General features: G+C 39.2%; 1 protein-coding gene across 1 annotated transcript in view; it reads left to right on the top strand.

The window, feature by feature from the left end:
• Positions 1-21214: 21214 nt before the first annotated feature.
• Positions 21215-25471, top strand: part of LOC144366277 (contactin-1-like) — a 60466-nt gene continuing 56209 nt past the window's right edge. The window contains exon 1 of the mRNA XM_078020313.1: positions 21215-21359. Coding sequence (XP_077876439.1) covers positions 21233-21359 — 127 coding nt within the window. The 5' untranslated portion in view covers positions 21215-21232. The remainder of the gene's footprint in view (positions 21360-25471) is intronic.

Raw genomic sequence — 25471 nt, 5'->3', positions numbered from 1 at the left:
CACAATTAAAACATAGCTCTGGTTAAATGAACTCATAAAAATGTTTCAGAGTAAAAATTCTGCTCCAAAAAAATGATTTAATGCCTTCAAAATACTGAACACAAACGTTGCTGAAATTGGATTACATGTGATATATTTTATGTAGTTCATGAATCCAAGTCCTAGTGAAAGCTAAAATGTTGGGACCTGGTACCCAACCCCACCTGGGGTGCTCACCAGAGCAGCACCTGAGATGTGGGGTCGGTCCTCTCTCTGTCCTATGAGGAGCCTCTAAACAAAAATGCATGTTCTCGACAAAGGCATGACTGGCATGTGGTTCTGGTGGTCTGGGATTTTACAAAATCTCATCTTGACATTGGTGAGATGGCTTGGTTTCCACCAGAGTGGATCCTGAATGGTTTTACAAAAAAATGACTTAAAACTTGACCCGTGTGTTAACTCACCAAGTCTTCTGTTGACTGTATTCTGAGGCTTTGATACCGGGTACCTTGCTGACCCTGCAGAGACAGCCCCTCCCAGGACTGACCAGCTCCTAGACAAAGTAAAAGAATCTTCTGAGGGTGCTCCTTTCAAATCCAAATCAGCCAACACAGAGCCCACACAGGTGCCCAACCCCCGACCACCCCAGATACCAGACAGCCAGGGAGAGCCTGTGCAGCCCAGGGACTGTGGAATTGCCCAAGCTAGCCAGTCCTGAGCCTGCTCACCCTGCCTCACCCTGCCCTGGTGGGAGGCCTGGCAGACTGTCCACACCTATCCCATACTGTGCCAGCTAGTGAGCCCTGGGACTGAGGGACATGAGTAAACCCTGTGACTGAGGTGTCACCTGTTCCACTTCCCAAACAGTTGGCATTGGCCCTCCAGGAGTAACTGGTCACAGAAATTCTCACTTCACCGTGAAGAGCCTGAACAATGTTCTTCCATTTTTTCATTTGCCAAATGGTCAGTATATCCTCCCTCTCCCTCCGCAACTTTGTTGAGGTATAATTTTTAAATTTTTTTTTAGATGGACAACACGCCTTTATTTTATTTGTTTATTTTTATGTGGTGCTGAGGATCGAACCCAGTGCCTCACACATGCCAGGCAAGCACTCTGTAACTGAGCTACAGCCTCAGCCCTGTTAAGGTATAATTAATGAATAGAAATTGCATTATTGAAATGAGTAGGCCAAAGATATATGCACACTTCCCTCTTTCTTGCAGCATAATTCACAATAGCCATGAAATGAAATCGACTTCAGGGTCCATAGTGGGTGAACAAGCGTATAAATAAAATGCAGCATGTAGACACAGCGGAGTTCTTTAGCTTTTGACGACGAGTCCTATCATTTGCAAGGACATAGATGAACATGGAGGACATGCCAGGCACAGAAAGGCACATGTTGCATGACCTCACACATGTGGAGTCTGAAAGAGACGAACTCATTAAAGAATAGTGGTTACCAGAGGGTGGAGGAGGAAAGGGGGGGGTGTTGATACAAAGAGTTAGGAGGAAGGGGCTTCAGTGATCTAATTATAGAATAGTGACTATGAAAAATAATAATGCATTGTATATTTCAAAATTGCCAAAACAGTAGATTGTAAATGTTTTATGAGGTGATAGGTTTGTTGATGACCCTGATTTTATCATTGTAAACATATGTGAAACATATTGTACCTCATAAATATGTACATATGTATAATTTTTCAATTAGAAATAAAGTTTTTAAATATCAATATCATTTCTAAAACTGCATATATTTACAGCATACAACACAAATGATGCTTTGATATATGTTTACATGATGAAGTGATTAAGTCAAGTTCCTGACCATATCCATCATGTCACAGACTTATAATTTTGGAAGTGATAACATTTAAGATCTACTCTCTTAGCTAATTTCAAGTATACAATACAGTCCTTTTATTGTTTTTTTTTTAAATTATAGATGACAGTAGAACTCATTCTGATATAATTATACAAGCATGGAATATATCTTTTCTAATTAATAAATAAATAACAAATAAAAATTGCATTATTGGAATGAGTAGGTCAAAAATATATGCACACTTCCCTCTTTCTTGCACCATGATTCACAATTGAGTCTGGGGCTATAGCTCAGTTGGTAGAGTGCTTGTCTTGTATGCACAAGGCCCTGGGTTCAATCTCCAGCACCACCAAAACACAAACAAACAAAAAAGCAAAATTCACAATAACTGTGAAATGAAATCAACTTCAGGGTCCCTTGTGTATGAATTAACAAGTTTTATGGATGTACATGATAGTGATATCCACTATGGTGTATGCATATATGTACATAGGAAAGTTCTTTTCAGATTCCTTCCACTCTTTCCTTTTCCTATCTCCATTCCCTCCACTACAGTACGGTATTATTAGGTATAGTCATCACACCATACAACTGACCTCCAGAGCTTATGCTTTTTGTGTAACTCAAAGTCTGAACACTTTGATCAATGTCTCTCCATTCCCCAGAGCCCTGTGACCACTGTTCTACTGTCTGCTTCTATGAATCAAACTTTTTCTGATTCCAGATAGAGGTGAAATCACCCAATATTTTTCTTTCTGTGTGTGGCTTATTTCACTTAACGTAATGTCCTCCATGTTCATTTATGTTGTCATAAACAATAGGATCTCATTTTTTAGGGAGGAATGATATTCCATTGTGTGTATGTGCCACATTTTCTTGATCCATTAGTGAGTAACATTTTGACATTACATTATCTTGTATCATAATTTCCTCTTTGTCAAGGGCCCTAATGCCTCCCTACTCTCTGCAGTCAAATTTAACCCCAAAAGAGAACCAAACTTGTGATTTTTTGCACAGCTTTCCACATCCTGTGAAAATAAAGAATGTTAACCAAAAAAATCTCTCTTAATGCTGTACCTCAATTTTAGTCCACCAAATTCGATCACTGTGCTTAACATTTATGAGGAGTGGAGGTTGGAGCCAGGGCTGAAGAGAGTAAGAGGCAAGACCTCTACCACCTTGTCCATCCCACAATGTTAGACTAAATGCTGGGCCAGGTTCTGGCTCCATCTTGCTCTAGAAAAGGGGGACCAGGTGGAGTTTAGTCTTCTCTGGGGAAGCATTTTATGATGCAATTTCATTTCTGTTGTGTGATAGAAATGAACATCTGCTCTTTGTTCCTGGCTCCTGGAGCACAGCTCCTAAGACCCCTGCAATCTCCCGAGTGATGTGAGTATCTTGTGTATCGTATTAAAAGGAATGGTCACTCGGGACTCTTGATAGCTTCAGAATGGGGGCTGGTTAACAGAAAACCCAACTGTGGGATTGGAAACTTTCACCCCTGCCTCCAGGCTCTGGGGAAGCAAGAGGAGGTTAGCGTTGGTGTCAATCACCAATAATCCATGATGTAAATGATTGTGCCTAAGTCACAAAACTTCCATAAGAACCCCTAAGCTATCGAGTTCAGAGAGTTTACGGGTTGGGGAACACTTAGAGGGCTGGGAAGGTGGCAGAGAGGGCAGGGAGCTCCACCTCCCTCTGTCACACCTTGCCCCCTGCATCTCTTCCATCTGGCTGTTCCTGAGTTGTGACCTCTATAACAAACTGCTAAACATAAGGCAGATGTTTTCCTGAGTTCACGAATCATTCTGCAAAGTCTTAAACCTAGGGCTGGGAAAAATCAAAGCCACCCTAGAACTTGAAGTCTACAAGTTAGTATTTTTATTCTCATGATATTTATTCTATAGTATTTTTATTCTAATGCTATTTCCCTTATTTTAAAGTGTACCAACATCAGTTTCACAAGACACCCACGGTAGACTTCGGCACTGCCTCCATGCCACCAGCAAAGGAGCCCAACACAGTTTTCTGGGTCTCAAGGTTGTAATTTGCAAAGGATTGTCATCTGTGGCATGCCTCTGGTCAGGTAGAGGCCAGTACTTATGGCATTCAATTACATGTGCCAGAAGCCACAGCTAATTCCGGACAAGCTAAACATTCTAAATGAATACCAGAGTGGTACAGCACCAGAACATTGCCACGTTACATAAAACAACCCGTTGGAGACAAAACAGAAAAAAAAAAAAAGAACAAGATGTAGAATGGCCTCCTTTTCTCAAATACTGGATTTAAACATGCTTTTCTGATTCTATCCAAAAGACAAATCAATTCCATATGACAGGAATTCCACAGGAATTGTCAATCATTATCATAAAACTTTCTGGAAAACATTCAGACGTAGCTCACATTCCAATGTGTAGCTGACATTTAAATTTCACAGAGGCTGGGAAAAAACCATGGGAAGTGCTGAATAAAAAATCATCTAATTCAGGGGTGAATGAATGAGTGAGTGAGTAGACACAGACCCGTCTGACTTAACCCTGAGAAAGTCTTCATTTGAGAGGAGTATCCTGGAAGGTACTATCAGGAATTTCTTCTTTAGTAAGGAATATCCCAGTTCATCATGTATCCTGTCTGGCATTAACTAAATATTGGCTTTACCTGAATCTCAGATAGAGCCTTAATCTCCAGCATATATAAAGAACTCAAAAAACTCAACACCAAACAAATAACCAAATCAAGAAATGGGCACCAAACAGGCACTTCACAAATGAAGAAATACAAATGGTCAAAAAATAAATGAAAAAAATGCTCAACATCTCTATCAATTATAGAAATTGCAAATTTACACTGAGATTTCGTCTCACTCTAGTCAGAATGGCAATTATCAAAAACACAAGTAAGAATAAACATTGGTGAGGATGTGGGAGAAAAAGATACATTCATACATTGCTGACGAAACTGCAAATTGGTGTAACCACTATGGAAAGCAGTATGGAGATTCCTCAAAAAGTTGGGAATGGAATCACCATTTGACCCGCTATCCCACTCCTTGGTTCATACCCAAAGGACTTAAAGTCACCATATTATAGTGATGCAGCCACATCAATGCTTATAGCAGCTCAATTTACAATAACTAAGCTTTGGAACCAATCTAGATGCCCTTCAACAGATGAATGGATAAAGAAAATGTGGAATATATGCAAAATATAATATTATTCACCATAAAAAAGAATGACTTTTCTGGTTAAATGGGTGGATCTGGAGACTATCATGGTGAGTGAAATAAGCCAATCCCAAAAAGTCAAAGGTCAAAAGTTTTCTCTGATATGTGGAAGCTAATCCAAAATAAAGTGGTGTGGGATAAGAAAAAAACAATAGGAGAAAGATTCATGGAATAGATAAGGGGAAATGAAGGGAGGGGAGGGGAAAGGGAATGGGAAAGATAGTCAAATGAATTGGACATAACTCTCTATGTTCACCTATGACACATCATCAGTAAAAGTCCACATCACATAGAACCACAAGAATGGGATCCTAATAAGTTACACTCCTTGTAGGTACAGCATGTCAAAATATACTCTACTGTCATGTATATATAAAAAGAACAAATAATAAATAAATAAATATTGGTGTTTCACTGGTTCTCCCTTGTGTACTAGCTTCTTGAACACATTGAAAAAAAGGCATTAATCACCTGTCTTGGTTTTTATCCAAATATATTTCTACACTGCAAAATCTTATATATGAACCCAGGAGATTCACCTAAACATAATGGAGAACTTGTTATTGAATGATGTTTATGCCTTGCATTTGTTACAATTCTGTATTCATGATCCTAACATATAGGAGAAGATGTTCCATTTGTTGAGGGCCTCCTTTATGGTAAGATCTTCACCAACTGAGTAATTGTTGGTCCTTTTCATCAGACCTGCAACATTCTTTACTGAGTATCCGTGGGTGTTAGTTAAGAGCTAGAGACATAAAGATGGATAAGACAGTCCTTGACACTGACTCACTGACGAATATGGGCAAATAGCATATTTTTTAAAAAGCATGAGAAAATTCTATTGTTCCAATCATAAAATCATGTGCAGAAGATTTCTAAGTGAAAAAAGTAGTACAAGAAGAAATATATCTAAAAGAATTAAAGATAGGATTACAGAGATATGTACATACTTATGTTCATGGGAATATTATTCAAAATACTAAAAAAAAAATGAAGCAAGTCAAATGTTCATTGACAGATGCATGAGTAAAGAAAATGTAATCTCTACATACAATAAATATCCCCCAAAGGCTCATATTCTGGTTCCCATGGCGGTGTTCTTGGGAGGAGATGGGACCTTCAGAGGTGTGGCCTAGTGGGTCATCCTAGTAGGTCCAGGTCATCAGGGATTGTGGAAACCAGGCTCTCTCCTCATTCTCTTTGGATTCTCAGCCAATAGGTGAGCACTTTTGCTCTGCCTCATGCCGACCCCATGATGTGCTGCCTCACAATGGGCCTATAACCAAGTGGCCAATGAACTATGGACTAAAACTTCTAAAACTGAGCCAAGATAAACCTTTTCTAAGTTGATTATCTCAGGTATTTCCTTATAGTGCAGAAAGCTGACTAACACAAATGGGCACAGAGTTTTAGTCATGGAAGATAATGAAGTTCTAGAGACCTATACAACAATGTGCCTATAGTCAGCAATATTGTATTATAGACTTAAAATGATCAAGAAGGTAAATTTATGCTGTACATTGCTTAACCACAAAAATACAAAGTAGGGCCAGGTAAGAGATGATTCACATTAAAAAAAAAAAAAGTCTTCACTGAGTCCTCCCAGGAACACTGGAGGGCAATACTGTCCCATTTTTATAAATCAGGAAATTAAGGACTACATGTCAGGTCCAGGTGATCTAGAAGCCTGTGATTTTCCATTACCACCTCCATGTGTCTGTTCTGTAGGACACTAAAGTCCATATGATACATGTTAGAAAGTTTACACAAGGAAAATCAGGAAGGGTAAAATCATAGGATCTGTTATTCATGAAAAAACAAAGATAAATAAATAAATCATCAGAAACTAAGTGGGAAGGGTACCAAACATTTTTTCCTTATGTTTATTTACTTAACAGATCATGGAAATGACTGATTTTTTTAAAAAAATAAAACTATGAGTTTTAAAAGCTGTAATGTGAAAACTGCCTTCAAGCAGTGATTTCAATCAAATGGAGTCCATTGACTGTATGGAGACTTCTGGAATGTTTTCCTTGCATACAGTCAGCAACAAGAGAAACAAACACATATTATTTGCCTCCCCAGAAGGAATTATGAAATTACAGGATTATGAAACCTTTAAGAAGATCTAAAATACCATCAAATAAGGAGAATTGTGTATCTTCTCTCCTAAAGCAATCGTTGGAATTTTTGTTTATCATAGTTTTGTCTGAAATAGGAATGCCAACTAAATATGGTATGCCAGAGAAACATGCCACCCTTGCTCCCTAGAAAGGAAACACAAATTCTCAAAAATCTATAAATAAGATGGATAATAAATGATGCATCAGTTGATGAAATTGGATTCTAAATATTGCTGCTGTTGATTTTCAAATCTTGAAAATTGATTTGATTCTTTCAAATCAAACAGAGCCCAGGCAGACTGTTTATGGAGTGGTATACTATGTGAAAGGTTCTCATCCAGGGGAGATTCTGCGCCCCCCCCCCCAAGGAGACAATTTTGATGGTCAGGATCTGGGGTGCCACTAGCAACTAGTAGGTTGAGCTCAGAGATGCTGGCAAATATCCAAAAATGCACAGGACATCTCCAGGCGATAGATGATTATTCAATCCAAAATATCACTAGTGCTGAGATTGAGAAATCCTGTAATATGCCAATTCTCAAATTGCACTCTGTCCTCCACACTGTCTCCTAACAACAAGAAGAACAGGCCATTTCAATCCCTGCCAGGAAATAGGTCTTCAGAAAGCACCCTGCTCATGGCTGGGAAGTATTTATTTTCAACTGTGGGTATTTTTGTAGGAATGACATCAACTCACCCAAAAGGGGATAGAATGGTAGAATGCAGGCAAGAGCCAAACCAGTTCTTTACAGAACTCTGAGCTGGTTTCTAAGTCACAACAAAAAGTCTGACAACTTGGAACAGGACCAAGGTGGCATATATTTTTGTTTGTTTGCTACCACATCTGGGAAGAATGTTGGTTCCAAATCAGTCCTGAAAAATGAGTTCCATATAAGTAAACATTTATTCAGTTCACATTTGTTCCACAAAGGGTTTTACTTGGTAGACAGCATTAATAAGATAAAAAATAAAATCAGGGGAGGAAAGTCAGGTTTGGAAAACTCTCAGTGAGGCAGGAAAGAGTGGCCAGTCAATCAAAAACACACAATATGAGGTATGAGCTTATGCCAACAGGGGTAACACCCATGCAATTAAATCACATAACCTGGGCTATTTTATTCCATTAGCTCTCAAATGCAGGTGGACAATCTCTTTGTGTGGTAACCAAGTTGTCTTTGAAATGTGGCATGACATCAATAGATCATGTATTTGTTTTTCCACTTGTTTGGTATTTGGGGGGTGCTAGGGATAGGCCCCAGGGCTTTGTGCATGCTGAGCAAACCCAGCTCTTGTTTAGTTCATGTTTTATATGACCACTGAGGCCCTGAGAGTGTGTGTGTCTTGGTTATCTGTTGCTGTATAACTCATTATCCCTAAAATATGCACACTTATCTCACAGCTTCTATAGATCAGGAATCTGGGTATGACTTATTTGGGGTCTTTTGCTTCTGGTTCCCTCAGAAAACTGCCTTCAAGTGTCAGGACTGCAGTCTCATCTGAAGGTTCAACTGGGAAATGATGCACATCCAAGTTCACTCACAGGCCTATTGACAAAATTCCATTTCTTAAAGACTGGTTGTCAGAGGCCCTCAGTGATTGCCGTACTATGGAGCAGAAGACACCTTCGGTTCCTCAACTGCTGGTGCTCTTCATCAGGACAAATATAAAATAAATCCAGAGAAAGAGTGCCAGTAAGATGACAAACAAGACTGAGACCTTTATGCAATTTCAGTGATTAGCAGAGAGCTGATGAATATTACAAAAATTGTGTTAGTCAGCTTTCCATCCCTGTGACAAAGTACCTGAGAAAAGCAACCTGAAGGAGAAAAGATTTTGACAGAGATTTCAGGCCATCGTTTCCTGGTCCCATCACTCTGGATTTGTGGTGAGCCAGAACATCATGACAGACAGTACATGGTGGAGCAAAACTGCTCACTTCATGATAGTTAGAAAACAGAGGAAGAGGGAGCAAGGGAGAAAGTATGCAGGATTCAGAAATAAAATACACCCTTGAAAGGCGTGCACTGAGTCACCCCCTCTTCCAACTAGTCCCCATCTCCTAAAATTTCTACCCCTCCCAACAGTGCCGCCATCTAGGACCAAGCCTTCCACATGTGGGCCTTTGGAGACACTTTAACAGAAGCCAAAGATCAGCTCCCTGTGAACCCAGGGCTCCATGCCACCACTGCTCTGCAATAATTATGCACCAAGTGCTGGAGATCCAATGGGATGTAGGGCTCTGGGTGTGACCCTCCAGGACGTCACAGACTAGAGGGGAAAGAATACATACATGGATGGATCCAGGGTGGAGGAAGAAGCAGGACTCAGGGACAGGCTTCTGCAACCAACCTGGACATTTAAAACAAAAGTTTGTAAGTCTCTTCGACACCTAACACTCCTCCTGTGAGTGCACCATAAATCCTGATGATTCAAAGCAGAATGAGATGCTCCCTAGCCATCCTGTGGCCTCATCTCAGCAGAAGGTAGCATTTGAAAGTCAATATAGGGGCTGGGGAGATAGCTCAGTTGGTAGAGTGCTTGCCTCACATGTAGAAAGTCCTGGGTTCAATCCTCAGCATCATTAAAAAAAAAAAGTCAACATAGTCCTCTCACAATTAAAAAGAGATCCAACATTTTATCACAACCTATTTAGATTTCCAAAATAAAAATGCAATACACCAAAAAAAAAACACCTCCTTGAAATTCCCCCTCTCTCTAAGTTGAAATAATCTGTCTCACATCTGGATTTCCCCAAATATTTTCTCCTTTTCATTCTGTGTATCCCCAGACTCACTCAAAACCAGCTTACACAAGCTCCTATTTCTCTGCCCTCCCATCTTGGCTCCCTAACTTTTCTGCTTCTGTTTGGGTTGGGTTTGGTTTGGTTTTGTTTTGTAATTTTTTCTTTAATTTTTCCTATTCCCGCGTTTGTCAGATTCCACTGGGGAAAAATGAAACAGTAAGGCCACACTCTGGCCCACGAAGCTCTCTCTTCTTGCCCTCCCTCCCTCGCCACCTGTCCCATGACCCACCCTCGTGGTAGGGACAGTGATGACAGAGACGACAGGAATCTACCAGTCCAGATCTTTTCTTTATGTCCCAGAAGTGAATTCTCACTCTTGATTTGATTCATATTTCACCTAAATTGCTGAGCCCTGAACAAAATCAAACCAAATCCAAATACTCCTGTTTACTTAACCTCAAGTGGAAATTGCCAAAGGGAGAAAAACCCTAACCACCCTGTGACCATTTTGACTTATAGCCAAACCCATGACAGAGGAGTCCATTCCATAATCCCTAACTCCCTGGTCACCACTCACACGGGATCGTCCAGCCCTGGAAATGTGGGATGCAAGGTCAAGAAACACTGGACTTCCGTCCAAACCTCCCAAGAAGGTATCAAGAAAAGGACAGAGCTTCCGACATGCACAGGGGCAAGCGTACACACACATAGAACATATACACAAACGACTCACACACACCACCCACAACTACACAAACATGCGACACAACACACAATCAACACACACAACATGCAACACAACACATAAACACAATGCACACACCACACACAAAATACACCTCTCATACACACACAAATGCACCACACACATACAACACACACATACACAAATACAAGGCACAATGCACACACACACAAATACCACATACACCATACATACACAACCATAGGCACATACACACATCATACATGTACAGGTAGATACACACTGTTTTAGTCAGTTTTTTTGCTGAAGAACTCAACAGAACAATTGTAGAGGAGGAAAAGTTTATTTGGAGGCTCACAGTTTCAGAGATCTCAGTGCATAGACAGCCGGCTCCATTCCTTGGGCTCAAGGTGAGGCTGACCATCATGGCAGAAGAGTGTGGCTGAGGGAAGCAGCTCACATGGTGATCAGGCAGCAGAGAGACTCCATTGGCCAGATACAAAATACACATCCCAAAGCCATGTCCCCAATCTCCTCCGGCCACACCCTACCTGTCTTCAGTCACCACTTAACTGATTCAAGCAGATGATCAATTCACTGAGTGGATTGATCATTTCTTTTCTGAGCCTTCTTGCATTGTCTCACAGATGAGCTTTTGGGGGACACCTCACATCCAAACCATAACACACCACACACACACACACACACACACACACACACACACACACACTCCCTACATACACATACATGCTACACAGAAGATCACATACACGACACAATACACACTCCTACACACCCACATTCACACACATAGGCACGCACACAAACACACATGCACAAACCATACACAGAACTTCTTCAGGTACCAACTCTGCGTGTTGAGCTAGAGTGTGCTGGTCAGCTTTTCATCACTGAGAAAAAGAGCCAAGATATCAACTTAAAAGGATGAATATCAACTTAAAAGTGATTTGAGCTCCTGATTTCAGAGACTACAGTCTGGGTCACATGCCCCTGTTGCTTTGGGTCAGTGCACCGCGGTGGGAGGACCTGGTGGGGTAGGCCTGTTAGGCTCATTCTCCCTGGAAATCAAAAAGGAAGAGGCAGGTGCAGGGTCCTAATGTCCCCTCCCAGGGACACACCCATGGCCTAACTTCCTCCACTAGGCCCCACCTCTAGGGTTCCTCCACCTCCCCAAGTGCCTGATACGTGAGCCTAAAGTCCAGACCACAGCATGGGCAGCTGAATAATCTGAGCTGGTACTTTATTTACACTGCACACAAACCACCAAGGCCTGCCCCAGTGGATCCCACTCTGCACCTGGAGGTTTCCAGGTTGACTTGGCTCCCCTTCATGTTCTGTAGGCTCCAACTGTTTGTTATGAATTCCAACCAGGTATCCCCTCAGAGAAGCTGTTTCAGTCAGAGAAGTTGTTTTTTTTCAGCACTGTGACCAAAAGGACTGACAAGAACAACTTAGAGGAGGAAAAGTTTAGCCCATGGTCGGTCGGACGACTTCGTAGCTCTGGATCCAAGGGAAGGCAGAACCTCAGGAGGAAGGGTGTGGTGGAAGAATGCAGCTCAGGACTTCAGAAAGCTTCACTCACCACAGATAAAGTACTCACCAAAAAGGCACATCCCCGGGACCCTGCTTCTCCAGCCCTCCACTACCCACCCACAGTCACCACTGAGTTGATCCATATCGGCGATTACTGACTACACAAGGACCTCATAACCCAACTATTTCACCTCTGAAGCTTCTTGAATGGTCTCATGCATGAGGCTTTAGGGGACCCCTCATACCTAAACTCTAACAGAAGGATCTGGGGACATGAATACCATCAAAATACCTCACATGACTCCCCCTTTCTGAGAAGAGGGCAAAGTGAGTGTCCAGACTTAAACTCATACCTAAACTCTAACGGAAGGATCTGGGGACATGAATACCATCAAAATACCTCACATGACTCCCCCTTTCTGAGAAGAGGGCAAAGTGAGTGTCCAGACTTAGCAACGGTGGCCAAAGCCCTACATTCCCCTCCCAGTCATTTCCAGCCCATGCAAACTATGGCTTGATTAGAGTTAGGAATCATCAAGTTCAAAATTCCTTTGCATCTAATAACTGAGTGATGAATTAGAACTATCTTCCTTTGACCTAGCTGCTGCTCAGCTTGTTTTATCCCACTCACTGAATCAAGATCGTGAGAAGAGAAATGAGGTCTTCAGACTTATGAATGTTAGAGCTGGTCTCCTTGAATATATTGAATGAATACGGGGACTTTGCAAAAGACTTACATTTATGTGATCCACTTGTAAATGAGAAAATATTTCAAACACACTGCTCACTACCCAGATTTCATAAATTTTGCCATATTTGCCTCAAATCTTTTATGATTGAAGTCTCATTTGTGCACAGATTTCAATCATATGCCTTCATTTCTTTGCTTCGTCCTACAGTGCACCAAGATAGGGGTCTTTCTCTCTTCTTCTTGTAGGTGCAACCTCCTATACATGAAACTTTGTGATTTGTTCTACCAAGTTTAACTCTTGATCTTATGGTTAGATCTGGAATGTTCCCAAAAGCTCATGTGTTATCCCGGTCTCCACTACAGCTGTGTGCAGGGAGGGCCAGGTGTTGGGAGATGACTGAATCATGTGGACTCTGATTTCATCAGTGGATTAATCCATTGGTAGCTGAATGACTACTGGGAGTTGGTAGAAACTGTAGGCAGTTGAGGCAGGGTTGGAGGAGCTAGGTCACTGGGGGCATGCCCTCATTTCTAGCATTGGAAACAGCCAACTTTGAACTGAAACCATAAACCAAAATAAAATTTTCCTTCTTTAAGTTGTTCATATCAGGTATTTTGGTCAGTATGACAAAAAGAAGACTATTGGTTAATTTTTAAAAATCCTTTCTTGCTCAAATATTGTCAGGTCCAGACTTCTTGTTCTGATGTGAAGTCCACATCAACATTATCACCACCATCACCATCATCATCATCACCACCATCACCACCATCACCATCACCACTATCACCATCATCACCATCACCATCACCACCATCATCACCATCACCATCACCACCATCATCACCATCACCATCACCATCACCACTATCACCATCACCACTATCACCATCACCATCACCACCATCACCATCACCACCAACATCACCATCACCATTACCATCACCATCATCATCATCACCACCATCACCACCATCACCATCACCACTATCACCATCATCATCATCGCCATCACCATCACCACCAACATCACCATCACCATTACCATCACCATCACCATCACCACTATCACCATCACCATTATCACCATCACCATCACCACCATCACCATCACCATCACCATCACCATCATCACCATCACCATCATCACCATCACCACCATCACCACCATCACCATCACCACCATCACCATCACCACCATCACCACCATCACCATCACCACCATCATCACCATCACCATTACCATCACCATCACCATCACCATTACCATCACATCACCATCACCATCACCATCACCACTATCACATCATCACTATCACCATCACCACCATCATCATCACCATCATCATCACCATCATCACCATCACCATCACCATCACCATCACCATCACCACCATCATCACCATCACCATCTCCATCACCACCATCACCATCATCGTTATCCACAGAAGTATCACCTATAGTCTCAAGTGAGCTAACTGGCCTCATCCTTTCTCCAACACATAGAAACTCACTGAAAACTTCAGGGAAAAAACATTCACAAGCTGGACATGAAGACCTTTTCTTAATTATCATCCTGTTGCATGCCTAAATACTCCAACCCCTACAACACTTGCCATTCCCCAACCCCTTCATTATAGCCTTAGTAAATTATTTGAGGTTCCCAAAGGGTCCTGATACATCTTCCTAAGTGGAAACTCTAAGAGTAGACATATTCAGAAAAAAATAGAGGTTGTGTTTTCCCTCCTACCCCTCAAAACCAAGCATTCCCACGAGGCAACCTACTGCAGCCCAAAGCTGGGCTATGGCATTCATCTGTCTTAGACGGTTGGCTCCGTGGTCTAGGCACACATGGACTTTCCTGGGTTTCTTATGATGATTCACAATCCCAGATTCACATTACCTTAGACTTGACAAGGACACTAATTTGAATTTCAAAAATCAGTGCTTGTGTCATTGACTGCCACAAGAATGAAACCTCTAGAAAGCTCCACCAAAAGTTCTGAGGCTTGCGATCCAGAGGTGTCCCCTTCCGCATCCCCCTCTAGCATCTTACTCAAGTTGTTCCTCCTCTCCTTCCATTCTCAGGGTACCATGCGTCTAGGGAACAGCTGTCTAGAAAAACTGAGCTCCATTCTCTGGACCTCCCCTTTCAGAAGCCAGAGGATGCTGGTAAATACTCCTTGATCTTCGCTTGTGTCATGTTGGATCAAAAAGGAGTTCTTCTTGCTGTTTTCTCACCTTGATTCCCTTCCCCACATGCATCTGGCTTTTTGTCCCTCTGTCCTCTCTTCAACCTCCCAAATCTCAGTCAAATAAACCTATGGTCCCACTCAGTAGAATAGGACATTGACAAGGAGCAGTCTTCCAGGGTTGACTTCAGTGGAAGGGAAGCTTAAGTTCTTCAGACTTGAAGGAATTGGTGACATTTTGCTAATAAAACCCACTCACATCACAAGTACTTTTCCCTGTGTCAATTTCTTCTACCTCACTAAAGGACGCGCTGTGCATCCCTGTGTGGTCTCCACGAGTGTGCTAGAGCTCTCTCGTATCATTGGGTGAGACCTGATTTTTAATGTGTCAGGAAGGCAGGGAGCTGGCTGACATTGAGGTGGTGTTTGACATGAGCCCCAGTGTCGATAGTTACATAACAGAGAAATTGACAGATGCAGCAAATCAGGACTGTCCCTCACATTCAACACTTAACACAAGACCTCTGCCCTCCTTCAAGAACCCAGGTGTAGGGGGGTAGAACTCTATTCTAAAACAGTCATGGGCCACCTGACATTTCAGTCAACGAGGGGTCACACTGAGAATGGTGGTCCATAAGATCATACCACATGGTGACATCACAACCGTCTCAGGTTGTGTAAGCACACACCAGGATGACTGCACAACAAAATCACCTACAAGACATTTGTCAGAATGTGTCTCTGGCATTCAGTGATGCATGACTGTACCCAAATAAAATTTTAAAAATCTACTTAAAAACTCAGTCGACACCCCCCAATATCCACCTAGATTTTTTCCCCTAGAGAAACTTGTATTTTCCTTCCAACCATCACAATGTATCTGTAATTTCAATGTTTTTCAAACCATATCACTACACAGCTTTTTCTATGTCCCTACACGGCTTTCATTACCATTTTTATACCAGTTCTCTTCCTTGCTCATTTTTCATTCCCATGAATATTTCAGTGCTGATAGAATTTTTCTTTTCTTTTTTTTTTAATTTTACAAGTGATACATCATCTGAATCTTGCAGCAAGATTCAAGCAATCCAGAGTGTACAGACTCTGCTACACTCCCTCCCCCCCAGTCCTGCCCCCTACTGTCCCTACTCAGGGGACATCCCCACACATTCTTTGTGCTTCTGTCCATGCACATTACGTACATACTCAACCAAAGACATTTGGGGAAACAGTTACATGATTGGAACCATTCTACACAAATAATAGTGTATGATATTTTATGTAGATATTTTATATAATACAGGTCAATGAACTCTGATTTTGCTTATAATTGATTATTTTATGTCAAGATGTTGTATTCCAAAATTTATTTCATCTTATGTTGAAATAAATTCAAGGACAGTATATTTTACCTTATGTTGCCAAAATAATTTAGAAAAAAACAAACAACCTATAGATGCCTTGTTCCCCAAATATATATTGAATATAATCTAAAAATTAAATGAAGAAATACTGGTAGGTTTTGGTTTTAGCTGCATATTAAAGGGCAACTTTTCATGTTTGTCCTTGACATTTTCTTCTGTTGATATAGTTCTCTTATCCTTCACTTATTTTTTTTTCAATTGAACTGTTTTACCTTTCATTATTGATTTATAGCAGCACTTTCTGTTTACCAGCATTTCATGTTTTCAATAAATTGCAAATAGTTCCTACCAATCAGTCGCTTGTCTTTGAACTTGACTTATCATCTATTTTTACTATACATACTTTTAAATTCTCTTGTGGCTAAGTCTGACCGTCTTTCCCTTATGATATCTATGATCAGTGCTGACGGTGGGTTTATATGCAAGCTTCCATCTCACACACACGTAGTCTTTTTCATTTCTGGGGCAGATGTCACTCCTTCATCACTCTGTTTGGCTGTTCTCTTCCGGCAGTGATGCGGGGTCTGAAGTCCCTCCATTAGCATCTCTGTTGTCCTAGAAGCCTTCACTTCAGCAGGAGAATGGGAAACCAAACGGTTGGTTCTGCTCAGAAGTCAGCAGAAACCAGACTATGAATGGCCACATCATTACTTTCCACCAACCAGAACTCACCCACATCTTCCCATCCAGATAAAGGGAGGAGTGGGCGTGCCTAGGAGAAACAGAATAATTTGGTGACCCCTTGCCCGTCTCTGTCAGAGCATCCAGCTTTATTTCTTGCTTGGGAAGTTCTTCCTCATCTTCAAAGGGCAAAAATGTGGCTCCTATCTTCCCGGCAACTATGTTTACAGGTGGTTTCCCCGTCTTTAAACTGTTTGGTGTTTATTCCTGAGAATATAGTAGGGGTCTCAGTGGAAAACCACTTATCCCAAAACCGTGTCCTGCTATTTTTACATACCTTTCAATTAACAGAATTTATATATAAATAATATATAAGTTATATATTATATACATATATATAAATTATTCTGTTTATAGACTCTCTTCTTTTTTGTTGGGCTGCGCAAGTTCATTTTATTTATTTTTTTAATTAAGTTTGTATTTGTTTTAATTATTTATACATGACAGTAGAATGCACTTATATTTGTTGAGATATCATACATAGATGGGATAGAATTTCTCATTTTTCTGAGTATACATATTGTAGAATCATATTGGTCATATAATATTCTTGGTTCATATTTTTTTTTCTTTTCAATGCTCAGAACATGCTATCTTAGATGTTTTCTATCAGGCTGAGAAAGCACTTTCCTATCAGTTTTCTGAAAGATGTTTCAAAAATCCCTTTATGTTTATATATATATTTATTTCTGAATTTCCATTCCTTTTTGTAAAACTGGATTTTTTTTTTCTGGTACAATTCCATAAATATAGAACTTCTTAGAACACATATTTCAGGTTACTGGAGTCAAAGACCTTCAGCATTTTTTCCATTAGAAACAGTCTTTTTTGTTGTTGTTTTATATTTAAGTGGTGTTTTTGTTCAATATAAATTCTGAGTTGTTTTATTTTCTTTGAGAACTTTAAGAATATTGTTCCATTGTCTTTGACCTGCACTGTTTTTTAATGAAATTAGCTGTTGATTAGCTTCTTTCTCTATACTTAATATGTCCATTTTCTGTGAATTCTGTTCATATTTCTCTACAAATTTTCTTTTTAGCTTGGCAAGATGTATCCTGAATGGGGTTTGCTGGCTTCTTGTGTCCTTGGATTGACATTTCAACTTTGGAAAATTATCAGCCACTACCTCTTGAAGAGAAGAAAGGACAGGGGCTGGGGTGGTAGCTTAAAATGTTTCCTTTCTTTCACTCGGTTCATGGTTGTCCCTCTGGAGGCTTAGGCTGGATTGCTGGTCGTTGCTCTGACATCTGTGATGATGACCTCCTTTCCTCTGTGCTCTACCAAAGATGAGATTTATTCCATTGTATTTCTTCACAAACTCAACTCTAAGTGCCTTTGTAGACTATCTGTTTTACTTACTTTAGTGTACAAATGAAGATTTCTAGTGACTATACCCTCAGTAGAAATAAAAAATATACTTTTGGCAAACATCTGTAAATAAAAATCATGGATTTTTAAAGTTATGCTAGTGTTCAATAAAAATTAAAGTATAGGATGAAATAAGTTTATAAAGGTAATTATTTTAAATATCCAATAAATATTTTTCAAGTTATCAGCTCTTACCAATTCAAAGATTAAATTTTAATTTAGAATAATGATATTAGGAAAAAAGAGAAGGAAAATGTGGATTTTGAAAACAATCTACTCTAACTATTACTCTCAGTTTTTTTTTTAAGAGAATGAACAGTTTGGTATCATTTCCAGATTTCTACAAGATGCTCAGGTCATACTTGGAATACTGTGTTACAGTCTATGATGAGTGGGAAGTTGTTTCCAGGTAGTTTCAAATATTTGGGTTTTAGATTGAGATGGAGGATCCTAACATTTCCAATTGAATCCTTAAGGAAATATCAGGACTCACTCAGGCAACTTTCAAAAGTCTAGAATATAGGGGATTATGTTGGCTGGAGTTTTGGCTGGGCTGCGTCCCCTCCAAAGGCCCCAGGGAACAATTTATTCCCTGTCTCTTTGGTTTCTGATGGCTCCAAGTGTTTCTTGCCATATGACTGCATCACTTCAATACTTATGGTCATACTGCCTTCAGCTCTTTAAGAGTTTTTCCTCTGTGTCTCTTATAAGGACACTCATCATTAAATTGGGACCCATTCAAATAACCCAGGATGATCTCATCCAATATCCTTTACTTAATTACAGCCTTAAGTTAAACTGAAAAGGGTTTGCCAAGACCTTCTTTCCAGTAAGGTAACATGCACAGGTTCAGGTAATTGAGATTTAGACAGGGACTTATCTTTTTTTTTTTTTTTTTGTCAGGGATATGATGTAAACCACTGTAGCCTCGTAGTGTCTTTTTCCATAGGGGGCTCAAGATGACTGAAATGCATCTAGTGAGGATGAAGGACTGCCCAACCCAGGGTCATAACAACTCATTCTATTTCCCCTTTACTCCATGAAGGGCCCTTTGCAATCCAGAATTTCACTTTTCCTCTTCTAATTACCTAAAAAGAAAGTGCCTAAGTATATCAAATAAAACAAACAGATTCTGATGTTATGCAAGGGAAGAGTGGAATAGATAGGAAATAAAGAAGCAGAACAAAAACAAGAGGGACAGCCACATATTTAATCAGAATATCAAAAATTTATGTCAAGTCTATGGGCTGGGGTTGTGGCTCAGTGGTAGAGCACTCACCTAGCATGTGTGAGGCACTGGCAATCCTCAGCACCACATTAAAAATAAATAAATAAAAGAAAGTTATTTAAAAATTCTTTAAAAAATCATGTCAAGTCTATAGAACAAATGTATAATGAAATAAGAGAATAAATAGCAAAACTTGCAGCAGAGTGAGAAATGAAACAGTCTGAGCTATAGAAGAATTTTTCTAAAAGTAAAACTGAACACCAAGATGCTTTGCATTTATTATGGTAATGGGTACAACATCTTAAGAAGCTGCATATTCATAGTTTGCATTGCAGGCTGAAAATTCCCTAAATATTAACATAATGAGTCACAAGACAAGCCAAAAGAAAAAAAATTTCCAAAGAGGTAGTGTGTCGCGACCCCCCTTGCCCGCAAGGAAGACGCGACTCAGGAATCTTCTTTCAGCAGTTTATTCAGGCCCTTGATATTCTTCTAATAATTCTTCTACTACTACCTCGGAATAATAATTGGATGCCCCTCCCAGCCTTAATAAAGCACCTCGAACCCCAATGCAAAGCTGCCACGTGTACCCTTCTCACAGGGTGCTAGAAAATGACACGCCAACTTTCTCTGATAAGGAGCTGGGAACATGCCAACTCTCTTTGATATGGAGTTGTCCTTCACAGACCACAACGGAGCCAGCGCCATCATGTAATGGCGACCACAGTCCGCAGGAACGGCTCACCACAGTAGTGTATATGCATTTGTATGCATATGTATGTGTAAGTTAATTATAAAAATCCTGTAGAAATATTTTCAGAGAGCTTAAAGTAAGGCATGAACCTATCTTGGTTGTATATCTTATCATATTTCAATTAAATAAGCAAGCTAAGGTCATATCCTACTCATAATTTATAATTGCCTATTAGTATTTAGTAACATGAATTCTGAGTACTTTACTAGTATAATATTTATTATCACTGCCTCAGATGATCTAAGTACACAACTGTAACACCAACAAAAAAAAGGTCATAATCATTATCCTTTTTTACCCTATTAATAAATCTTTTGCTATGTGTAGACTACACCTGTGGCAGTGCATAAACTTTTTGTGCTAGTTTTACCTTTGCCTCTGGAAATCTTTCTAGGTTTCACCTCAAGAACACTGCTTCTTGTTCCTCAAGCTATAGTTCCTGGACCAGCAGCATCAGCATGACCTGAGCATTCCTGAGAAATACAGAATTCGGTGCCCTACCTCAAACTTCTTATGTTGCATGTCTCTTTCTAGTTCATTATTTATAATAACTTCTTCTCTTACTTGAACTTCACATTTCTAGTTATCATTTTTATTTTAATTCCACATAATATGTACATTCTCTTCAAGAAAATGAAATGAAAATGAAGAGTGATAAAAATAACAATTTAGGCAACTAATAATCTCCATTCAATATTTATTTTATTTAGATCCCCCAATTATTGAAGGAAATATGGAGGCAGCAAGAGCAGTGGACCTAATCCCATGGATGGAGTATGAATTTCGAGTGGTAGCTACTAACACGTTGGGTATAGGAGAGCCCAGTTTACCATCGAACAGGATTAAAACAGATGGCGCAGGTATGTACAAGAAACTAAATTCCAAAATGTTTATAAATGTGATCTCAGTCTAATAAGTAGAGGAAAGTATTTGGAAATAAATAATGCTCTAAGGTAAGAGATTCATCAAAACATGTATGTGTGTATGTATTTCACACATGTGTGTATTTTATATCAAGGTGGCCGGCCAAAACTCAAAAACAGGAAATATTAAGTTTTGAATATTGTTGCATAATTAATTTAGGAAAGAAGTAAATGGAAACCACTGCACAGTCTACCAGACACTATGTAAATGAAGTTGGCATTTAGAAGATAGACTGTAATGTACATTCTGAATTTTAACCAGGCAGATTCTGGATTAAACAGGTTCCAGGATTTAATTTAGAAGGTTAGTGATTTTTTTTTTCACTTCTGAGGCATTTATAATTGAATGTCCTTGCAGATGGAGGGTGTGGGCGGAGGGCAGAGGGAGAGCAGGGCATGGAGAGAATTTACTGAGGACTTCTCAGATCAGTGCCACGTGGGGAGTCATAGCATCGCCAAGACATAGCCAGGATGTGTTCTTTTAACATTAGGTATAACTCAAGTTCTCTTTTATCATAGTTCAACTTTGGCTGTTCTTCAAATTCAGGTTGGCATTTTTATGCTAATTACCAACTCCATTTAAGTAGCTTTTACTGAAAGAAGCACTCTTTTCCCCTTTCCCCCTGAATTAATTAATTAAATAACTTCTTTCTTTCTTCAAATTTGTTATACATGACAGCAGAATGCATTTCAATTCATAGTACACATATTGAGCACAATTTTTCATTGTCTCTGGTTGTACACAAAGCAGAGTAACACCATTCTTGTTTTCATACATGTATTTAGGGTAATGATGTTCATCCCATTCCACCATCTTTCTTACCCGCACGCCCCCTCCCTTCTCCCCACACCCTGAATTTCTAAGCAAACTGTAATTTTGATTCTAATGATAGCTCTTCATTTATCATTCCTGTATATCAAAAGGATTTTGTTTTTGTAAGCTCTCTGAGTTCCTTTATTTTTATTTTGACTATACTCTGCTAAACTTCAGCACTTTATTTTGGGAAAAAGTTGGGGTTTTTAAGGGGGAGTGGGTACCACGGATCAACTAGAGGACATTTGACCACTGAGCCACATCCCTAGTCCAATTTTGTATTTTATTTAGAGACAAGATCTCACTGAGTTGCTTAGCGCCTTGCTTTTGCTGAGGCTGGTTTTGAACTCAAGAGCCTCCTGCCTCAGCTTCCCGAGTCTCTGGGATTACAGGTGTGCTGTTGGGGAAAAGATTTTAAGCAGATAACAGACTAGAATATAATCATATAATCCTGCTGTGCTCTCTTAATACCACTTATTCATGTTTCTGGCTACCTCAGTTACATGGTATAATTTCTGAACTTCTATTTTAATGTCTTTAGTTTTTAAAACAAACTGATTCCCAGAGATAACCATCAATAAGCTGTCTCTCACAGTTTTATATAATTTCATCAAATTTATCTGATGAAAACGATGACCCTTAAGTGAAGAAAATAGGATTAAGATATATGGTCTGTGGGGAGTATTTTCACCTAAATTTCATTTAACCTCATGATAATATTTCCATATAGGAGAACAGTCCTTATGATTGTTAATAAGCAGTAGACTCGGGGACACTGGGTAGTTTGCCTAAGTTAATACACCTACTTGTGCAATTCAGAATTCAAATTCAGATCTGTCTGATTCGACTGATATATTGAGCTTTTCTGATAAAAGCAATATCTCAAGCAGGATCCTAAAAATTTATTTGCTTATGTGAAGCTGTATTAGAATTGCATTAGAAGTTTGAATTTATTTAATCCTTAACTAAGATGTTAGAGATGTCCTAAGTATTATTTTTATTTATTTGTTTTAGTGTGTTCACCTAGGAAACAAGAAGTGTTCCCTCTTCTCTACCTCATAGAAATCCCTTAGGATATGGAAGTCATCTAAGTCAAAGCTGTCTGAAGCACAGTTGTACAGAGCCAGCACCTCTGTGTTTATTTTTATTATTATTATTCCCTAGAGTCACCTATGTTTGCAATGGAGGCTACTGTTTGGCAGGCTGAACACAGTTGTTCTTTCTTGAAAAATACAAAGAAAGGAAAATGGGGCATGACTGGACCAGTGGTTTTGACCACATAATTTTACACTGAGAGATCATGCACTTGATCTGATTTAACAAGCATTTTCATTTTCAAAATAAAGTTGGAGAAAAATACAGAATGATTAAATTGGTCTAAGCAAGCATTTCAGTTACAACACTGTAACATACCTACCTCAAATACAAACCTTTTTAAACAAAAATCTCATTGAATTTTATTAATTTTCTGCAATCTCTTGATTAATGTCATATAAACCAAGTCTTATCTGGACACTGTTTCTTGAAGTAAAAATGGTTCACAGACAGGAGGATGCTTTCCTTTGGCACTGAGAATAGAAGTAGACCTCCCTCTTTTTACAAATTTTATTAAAAACAATAACTTTAATATTTTTCTCAGAGAAGGATTTGTTACATAAGTTCATCATCTGGACATGATTTCCATAGGATTTGTCTTAGGCTTATTTTTAAATTCCCAAGTAGAAGTAATGAAATTAAATGTTTTTAAGAGCAACAATAAAAATACCAATGTCTCAGATTCAATTTAATTGTTTCATATCTGGGTCTATGAATATAGTTTGTATTTAATATAATGCCTAGAAGTCCCTTGCTTAATACTAGTGGTATGTTCCTATGAAGAATTTTCTACTTCAATGTTTTCTTCTTCTTAAATTCTAGGGGAAAAAATGTTTCAAAGTAATATCAAACCCCAAATTGTGGCAACCAACTTATTTTTGGCATCATCTCTTACCTTATTTTTACTCAAATGGTATTTTATTAAGGATTTAACTTTCTCTCTAGTGTGCTTAGAAAATAAATTATTTTAAATGACATCATAGGCAGAAGAGCAAACACAACTATGAAATGATAAAGGTCTTAATCTCAGAACAAGGTGAAGCCCTGTAGTCACAGGGGATGATTCATTTACATTGTGAAAAACTAAATCCTGTAACCTATAACACATTTATTAATCTATCATCAGAAAATGCTTTAGGAATTTTGATTAGTCAACTTTTTGGTTGCCACCATTCACATATGGGACATAGGTTGTCAGACATAATGCTTCACTCTCTTCTTAAATATATATATATATTTTTGTTCTTTTGTTTTTTTGGTATGCTGATTGAACTCAGGGGCACTCAACCACTGAGCCACATCCCCAGCCTTATTTTGTATTTTATTTAGAGACAGGGTCTTACTAAGTGGCTTAGTTCCTCACTTTTTGCTGAGGCTGGCTTTGAACTCGGGATCTTCCTGCCTCAGCCTTCTCAGCTGCTGGGATTACAGACTTACACCATCCTATCCAGTCTCTGCTTATATTGCTTCTCTTAATTTTCATGACAGCTTTACAAAATTATGATTATTCCTGGTCTGACATGAGGAAGATTGTACCCAGCTAATGGGAGGCAGAGTTGGAATTCGAATCCAATTCTTCCAAATTCTAAATGTTTTGCTCCTAAATTCTATCTGAAGACAGTGCACAGTACTGAAGTTCCAAGCCATTGATCCTCTATGGAATCATAGCATCATCATTTAGAAGCTCTAGGATCTGGAACACATTACTTAATCTCTTGGAGCCACACAGTCTCATCTTTATATGGGAATCAATTGTCTTATGGGATTACTTTTACGATTTAAAAACACAGGATAGCAGCATTGTGGTACATAATATTTGCTCAATACATATTTATTATGCTATTAATGTTAATTTTAAAATTTAATATGCTTATAAAAATATGGTCTCCTGTCTACTTTGTAATTAATCACCTCACTTGGTAACATATTTCCATTTTTAAAAGCATAACAGATCATATTATTTCATAGAATTTTTTATCATCTTAAAAGAATGATTTTATGTATTCACAAAATAAAATTCAACAGAATTTCTCTTTTTTGTTTTTCCTTTCATCTACTTTATTAAAAATGAATATAGATATAATTGGACATTTACATTTTTCTTTCTTACAAAAAAGTAAAAAGACTTTCTAAATGAGAG

The sequence above is a fragment of the Ictidomys tridecemlineatus genome, chromosome 8 (assembly GCF_052094955.1).
Source record: "Ictidomys tridecemlineatus isolate mIctTri1 chromosome 8, mIctTri1.hap1, whole genome shotgun sequence".
Classification (NCBI taxonomy): domain Eukaryota; kingdom Metazoa; phylum Chordata; class Mammalia; order Rodentia; family Sciuridae; genus Ictidomys; species Ictidomys tridecemlineatus.
The sequence above is the reverse complement of the archived record's forward strand: the minus strand, read 5'-3'. Positions and strand labels throughout refer to the sequence as shown.